This window comes from Electrophorus electricus, chromosome 19 (genome assembly GCF_013358815.1).
Source record: "Electrophorus electricus isolate fEleEle1 chromosome 19, fEleEle1.pri, whole genome shotgun sequence".
Classification (NCBI taxonomy): domain Eukaryota; kingdom Metazoa; phylum Chordata; class Actinopteri; order Gymnotiformes; family Gymnotidae; genus Electrophorus; species Electrophorus electricus.
Window position 1 is genome coordinate 12,444,750 of NC_049553.1, and position 7,306 is coordinate 12,452,055.

Sequence of the window (7,306 nt, forward strand, 5' to 3'; positions counted from 1 at the left end):
TCCCAGGCCCACAGACAGGAAAGCGTACTCTGCTGTCTTCATGCAGAAGTCCTACATCTAGGAGGGCTTGGGCGCATAGCTGAAACATCAACTGTCGTACTGTCTGCTTCTACCAGAAAGGAACATTGAGGATGCATATATAAAACACATAAATATAAAACACCTAAAAGCAACTGATATATAAAAGTGCGTGAAATAAGGCAACATTAATAAATGAAGGACTTTGCTAGCCTGGATAGCAGGCAGGCACACTTCACTTGAACAATGTGTCCGTGTACTTGGTACGAGCTGAAAACGGTTGCATGCACTTCTTGTGCCGTCCAGCGGCCGAACCAAAATGGGCTTCATCGCACAGCTCTACCGCATCTCCTCGGCCAGCCTACGGGTCATGACAGGCCGGTGCGCTGTGGCCATCTGTTGACTAATGGCCAGGTTCTGCGAATTCTACTATGGCAAAGTTCAGCAATTAGCCTCCCATGTACAGAGTGGGGGCCGCCGCCGTGGACCAGGCGATTTATGAGTCCACTCCAGCAGGCTGACTGCTTCAAAGCACCGGCAGGGAGTGAGCAGGGAGTTCACGAATATGAAGGAACATATTTGAACACACACACACACTCGCACGCACACACACACACACACACACACACACATACACACACATGCACACACACACACACACACACGGACAAAAACACACACATAGGCACGCATGCATGCATGTAAGCCCTCACGCATGTACATGCACGTATGCAAACACATGCAGATACACACACACACACACACACAGACACACGCACACACACACAGACAAAAACACACACGTAGGCACGCATGCACACAGGCACACCTGCACACGTATTTCTGCACACCCACACATGATTACACAGGCTGTAAATCTGAGACGAGCATGGCAGATCTCAGGGGTCCTCTGGGAGAGACAGACTGCTGGAGCCTTAAACACAAGGCCCAGAGATCTCAGCACTGCTGACTACAACTCAGTTCACTTCTGATATATGCGACACTCCACTAAACAAATAGGTTAAACATAGGGAAAAAAATTGTGTTTTATTCATATGTTTTGCAGTTCTTGTCATTCCTGGAGAGGACCATACAGTCACACATGCTCACAGTAGTAGGTGTCTTTCTTCTGCCTGTGTCAACTCCCAGTCTCCTACTTTAACCTGGTGGTCCGCTGTAAATATTTAGTGACGCGTCGGATTGCTACAGCGAGCAGAGCAGGGCTGTAGCCGCCATCTGGTCTGGAGCTGCCTCAGAGGTCTGTTGACAAGTAAATAAAGATCTAGAGTGGAATGAGTGTGGATGTAATCTCTCCCTACATGCGTGTTCTCAGGGAGAATGGTCTGTTGTGGGGGAGGGATGCTGCATTATAGTGGCTCCCCATAATCCAAAATGTATGTAATCTTTCAATTATACACCATAATAAAGCACTCCTGCTTAGTGTTTTAGTGTCTGTGGTGGTGTCTTTTTTTAATCAGTGCCGGAGAGTGGGGGGGGCTCTCTCAGTAAACTTCCCATAATGCACTGCATAATGCATCTGGCTGCTTCTGATGTGTGTAACAACATAACGGCAGGAAGCTCTCAGCAGCTTCCTCTATGACACAGGACACACACACTCTTTCATCTCAGCATCTGTAAGCACTAATGTCACACACTAAAAGACAAGCACACACACATACACATATTTACTCTCACAGACACACAAAGAGGACATTTAAGATTTTGACCCCGCCTCCATTGTGACTGGGTCACTTTGCACTTAGTAACCCAATGAGCACATACAACACTTCACAACTGAGCCTTACTGTTCTTCTCTAAATCACATCTACCTAGTGCTCACCAGATTAGGACCAGGCTAAATCATAATCCTCAGATGGAGCACATGCTCCCCTAGCCAAAGCCAGCACACGTGCACTCTCTCCAGTATGCTCCAGCACTCTCCAGCACACGTGCGCTCTCTCCAGTATGCTCCAGCACTCTCCAGCACACGTGCGCCCTCTCCAGTATGCTCCAGCACTCTCCAGCACACGTGCGCCCTCTCCAGTATGCTCCAGCACTCTCCAGCACACGTGCGCCCTCTCCAGTATGCTCCAGCACACGTGCGCCCTCTCCAGTATGCTCCAGCACTCTCCAGCACACGTGCGCTCTCCAGCACACGTGCACTCTCTCCAGGATGCTCCAGCACACGTGTGTGCTCTCTCCAGGACACTCCAGCACACGAGTGCGTTCCCTCCAGGACGCCCCAGCACACGTGTGCACTCTTTTCAGGACGCTCCAGCACACGTGCGCTCTCTTCAGGATACTCCAGCACACGTGTGCACTCTCCAGGATGCTCCAGCACACGTGCGCTCTCTCCAGGATGTTCGAGCACACGTGCATTCTCTCCGGGACGCTCATTCCAGGAGGTCTCCTGAGAGGCCCATCCACTCCAACCTGCTGAGAGAGTAGGCTTATCAGCAAAGATCCTGGTGACAAACACCCCCCCCCCCCCCCCACACACACACAGCCCTCTGGGGACAGAAAGAAGAGCAAACCTAACATATGGGGCCCACCAGACTGGTCCTTCATTCTGATCTAGTCAACACTGTCACACCAGGGAAGATAGGAAGGCCTGATAAGAAATAGATGTAGAGATAGAGAGAGAGAGAGAGAGAGAGAGAGAGAGAGAGAGAGAGAGAGAGAGAGAGAGAGAGAGAGAGAAAAAGAAAGAGTGTGTGGCCTCTCCGAGAGCACTTTCTTGACAAAATGTCCTTGTGGAAGGAAACACAGCACCTCTCCTGGCAAGATGTGTCACAGTCTTAGAGACTCTATACTAGCCAGTCTACCACACCTCTCGTGGTGTATAATAGGGATCTTTATCCTGTTTATATATTTACTGTTATTATTATCTTGGTTATTATAATTTATCATCATATCGTTATTTTGTTACTTATGACTATTAGAATTATCATCATGTTCAGATCCAAAAATGTTGGCTTTGGCAAAACTACAGCAGATACAGTCACTCCAATACAGCTAAAAATGAACTGAAGTGAAATTGAGAGGGAGGGGGAAATCCAGAGAGGTGCCTGAACAGCCTTCTCTGGGAACCACTGACCTGCCACGAGGCTCAGACGGACCACGGCAGCACCGCGAACGTACTCTGGAGGACGTCTCATTTAAAGAGCAAGAATACGGGCTTCTTTAGTGCAGTATGCACCTACACGTATCTCTGGACATGGGACTTATCCCCATGATGACATTCTGAAGTTTCTGAATAACACAGGAGTTATAAGTAAAAAAGCTTCTGACTGGCCATTTCACATGTTTTTTCTTTTGTTTTTTGTTTTTTTAACACATGGGTTTTGAAGACAGTAGTTAATGGTGTGCTGTATTCAACCAGCTGAGAGGGGTCATACTGACTTAAAGCAGATGTCAGGTATTCGTGAGGAGGAGTTGAAGCACTTAGAAAAGACACACACACACACACACACACACACACACACACACACACACACACACACACACAAAACCCCACACACACACACCAACCCACTACTTCTACTGCCAAAAGTATCAAATGCTTTGCTCTCTTACACACATACATACACATACATGCACATGCACACGTCATATCATTCCTCATATTCTCGGGTCTATATTTCTGTTATCATCTGGATATACACGGACTCTTTCAGCTCCAACCAGTCGTGCCTCCATATAGCTTCCTACTAATCCTTCCTACTAATCCTAATTTCACTGACAGTAACTTACTTATAGTTTTAGACCAATTGTGGACACGAAGACAATGGAGTTCCGCGTTTAGTGACCTGTTCATCAGTAGTCCAACATTAGTCTCTCAGACACTCTAGCACACGGACCAGAGCTTGACCCTACTGAAGGCGGTGGAAAGGTGATACGCTGCCCAGCACTCCCTGTTCCTGTTTGCGAGAGCTCGCTTCCTGCAGACTACACGGAGTCTCCCTGTAAGGACATCGCGCTAGTTGGAGACTCGAGTTCCACAGTACACTGGGATGCAGGCTGTGTTTTCATCTTCTCTTGGTCAAGGGGTTTGACAGGGCACCACAAAGAGAACAGCAGCTGATACGCTCCTCTAAACACACGCACACACAGACACACACAGACCGTTCCTATTGAGCGAGAGCAGCCTTTAAAGCCGTGTCGTGCGATAAGCTGTTCCTACAGCTCTATTAGGGCCGGCTGTCAGTCAAGGCTCCAGAGCTGGGTCCGTGTGAAGAGGCAGCGCACTGGTGGCTAATGCGTCATGGGAACTGGCCGTGCTGAGGTGCAGATGGCTGCACTCCCCCCTAACTCCCGAACTGGGACCAGCGTTTCGCGCAAAGATCGCAGGCGGGATCTGTGAAATCAGTCATTTCGATGACGACGTACGCCATTTCCACAGAGATACAAGATTACTTAAGTAAGCCGCTATATACGGTGGCCTGGTCGTTGACTCGGGAACGCAAAAGACATTCCAGCCTCCGGCTAACTGAGCGCATGTGGAGGGAAACAGAACGAGAACAAAACCGTTGCGCGTGCAGAGTGCCAGTTATCCTGGACTGGACCGCTGCCGCCCAACCCTGCACACCTGAACCGTTCCGGGGTAGACGGGCGAGGGGCAGGAGCGTGGGACCGGGATCCTGCTGTCCGGCATTCTTCTCCAACGCGGGGTACAATGGGAGGCAACATCGGGAGTCGTTTAGCTGTCAGGAGTCTAATCTGGCTGTGCAAGGCCTGAACAGTGAATGTGTGATTGCTCGGGTTTAAAGAGCTCCCACAGAAATCAGCCATTTTACACACTGGCAGCCTCCCAAAGGCACAAATTGTCTTCCTTTCTTGATGGGACAAAAATGGTTAAAAACAGTGAGGCTCAAGAAAAAGCCATTTTCCTGGGAACTTCGCTGCCTTACAGAGTTCCAAAATAGCCTGGAACTCGTGGAAGGAGCAAGGCGAGTTGCAGGGCCAAGCAGTTACTGCTAATGACCAGAGAACCCTGCATTTTCTCTTTGGTCCTGATAAACTCGGGAATTTGGCGTAAGCTAATGATAATTGCTGTTTATCGCGGTTATGCTAAGATATCGTTTGCTTATGTAATCAATCAAAATTCCATTAAAAAAAAAATTGTGACGTGTGATACATCTAAGAATTATATTACCAAATGATGATCGTGAGTAGGTAACGACGTGTGAAGACTACAAAGCTTCGTGTGTGCACTAGATTGTGACGACCCTCACAGACATACCAGCCCACCAACCCCAGTATACCCCAGTATACCCAACCCTGGGGCCACGCCAGCGAGTGTTTATAGCGTTTATGAAATTTCTAGAACATTCTCCCTTAATCACATCAGTTCACTTGTTTCGCTGGATCTGTTTTTCAACATTCTGAAGCCAGCTACTGACATTAGCGTGTCTCCATGCTTTAGGAAGAGGTATCTGAGCCCCATCCGAACACCCCCCCCCCCAAGAGATCTACAGTCCTGAAGGTTCTGGCCTAATGGAGTGAAATCCCCCTGGCTGTCCATTACACTCAGCCGGAACGAATGGATTGGAGATGCTCGGCTGTGACAGAGACGTCTGTGGGGCTGTTCGCCCGAGCCGGAGCCGCAGAGAGCTGCCTGTCTGGCCCCGTCAGCCTCGTCCTCTCCTGTCCGAGACGAACCTCAGTCTGCCAGTCACTCTGGATATCTCCTTTACACTGCCTCTACCAGGCCCGGTCCCACAGGGTGTGGGGGTATTTAAATACACCGCACACTGTTGGAATGGTGCCCGCACGAGCTTTAACGTTAAACGCTCGCAGGAACGCCACGACCACCTGGACTAAGACACCGCTAAGCTTTGAGTTCCCAGCTGGAGCGAACACGTCGCCCACATTTTCGGTCCTGCTGTTTTGGGCTGCTGTAGTTTAAAAGGCTTCTGTGGTCACTGCGCTGAAACATGACCCACACTCATTCTGTCTCTTTAGAACATCAAAAATACATATATCCAAAAATATATGTCACAGGACACGGCTAGATTATTTTCCTGTCGTTTTGTTCTGAGCGTTTCATTAATGCCATTTGATATGGATATTAGAGTGCTGTGTTCTCCTACCCAGTGTTCCCCTGCTGAAGTCAGCTGTCTCTCTCTCTCTCTCCCTCCCTTCTGCATATTTCATCTAAGGCTCTCCCCTTCTCTCACAGTACTCCTCTTCTCCCGCTGTGACTTGTTTGAGTCCAGCCTCGCCGTATTCCTCGCCTCCGCCTGCCTTTCGCATTCGCTGATATGGGAGTCGCGGGGTTAACTCGCGCCTCCCTGGGGCTCGATCCCCATCCCGGCCGCTTCCTCGAGGCCCAGCCGACTCGACGCTCTCACACTAACCCCTTGTTTAGGTTGGGACACAATTACGTCCAGGCCAAGTAAGGAAGTCCCTGAGAGAGCACGTCGAGTGCGAGCCAGAGACTCGGGTTTCTGCTGAGCCGCTCTGGAGAGGAGATTTTCCTGATGTGGACTGGAGGCATGTTGTTTTTCTTTGTTTACTTGTTTGTATTGGTTTGTCTGTTTTCTGGACTTTTATTTTTAAAAATCTGGACTTGTAATAAGGAAACTTATAAAAGTTCTTTTATCAAACCAACATTAATGTTGGCCTGTAGTATACTGTGATTATTAGAATTAAAAATCATTTTTATATGATTCTTTTATATGGAAAAAAAAACAAAACTAACTTTTATAAGATTCTGTAAACATTTTGAATCATTGGGGAAATTTGAATCATGTTACCATTTTCCAAAAATGGGAAAGAATTGCAGCTTATCCAAAATTCCAGTAATACCTATCAACTTGAGGAAGAGGATGTGTGTTATAGCACCCCAGGAATGCCTTAAGATTCAACTGAAAGCGTTTGACAACTTTAAGCAGGACAATAAACAACTTTAAACGTGTGGAAGAATATCAAAGTTCAAGAGTCCATGCGTTCTGACTGGAGCTTTGGAGGAGCTTTGCCAAATCACCAGCAGTAGGTTGTGCAGCATGCTGTCCTGGCCAATCAGGTGCAAGCCCTTTCAAGCTCCGATTATGAAGAGACACACAAAACGAGAAGGCAAAGCACAGGCTTAAGTGTGTTTGCCAAAAAACAGACATACTGTACGTTTGAGCCTTGTAATTTAAAATCAAAGTTCATATTCTAATTTAGATGTAATAATCTCATTGCAAAGTCATGATTTATTCTGTGCATTCAAGGAACTGATCTGAAAAAAGTGGTTTGGTAACAACAAAATTAAAACTAAACAACAACAACAACTAAAAAGCCA

General features: G+C 47.8%; 1 protein-coding gene across 4 annotated transcripts; it reads right to left on the minus strand.

Annotated features, from left to right (window-relative positions):
- Window positions 1–1,046: 1,046 nt before the first annotated feature.
- LOC113592173 lies at window positions 1,047–6,580 on the minus strand. Of its 4 annotated transcripts, none has more exons than XM_035519921.1 (3): window positions 6,111–6,580; window positions 2,553–2,629; window positions 1,047–2,451 (listed from the first exon to the last, which is right to left on the minus strand). In XM_035519921.1, exons 2-3 carry the CDS (start codon window positions 2,584–2,586, stop codon window positions 1,874–1,876), a joined length of 612 nt encoding a protein of 203 aa, XP_035375814.1. In that variant the 5' UTR covers window positions 2,587–2,629; window positions 6,111–6,580; the 3' UTR covers window positions 1,047–1,873. The 4 variants fall into 4 exon arrangements, with proteins under 4 accessions (XP_035375814.1, XP_035375815.1, XP_035375817.1 ...); XM_035519922.1 differs by lacking the exon at window positions 6,111–6,580 and adding an exon at window positions 3,116–3,132; XM_035519924.1 differs by lacking the exon at window positions 2,553–2,629.
- Window positions 6,581–7,306: the final 726 nt, after the last annotated feature.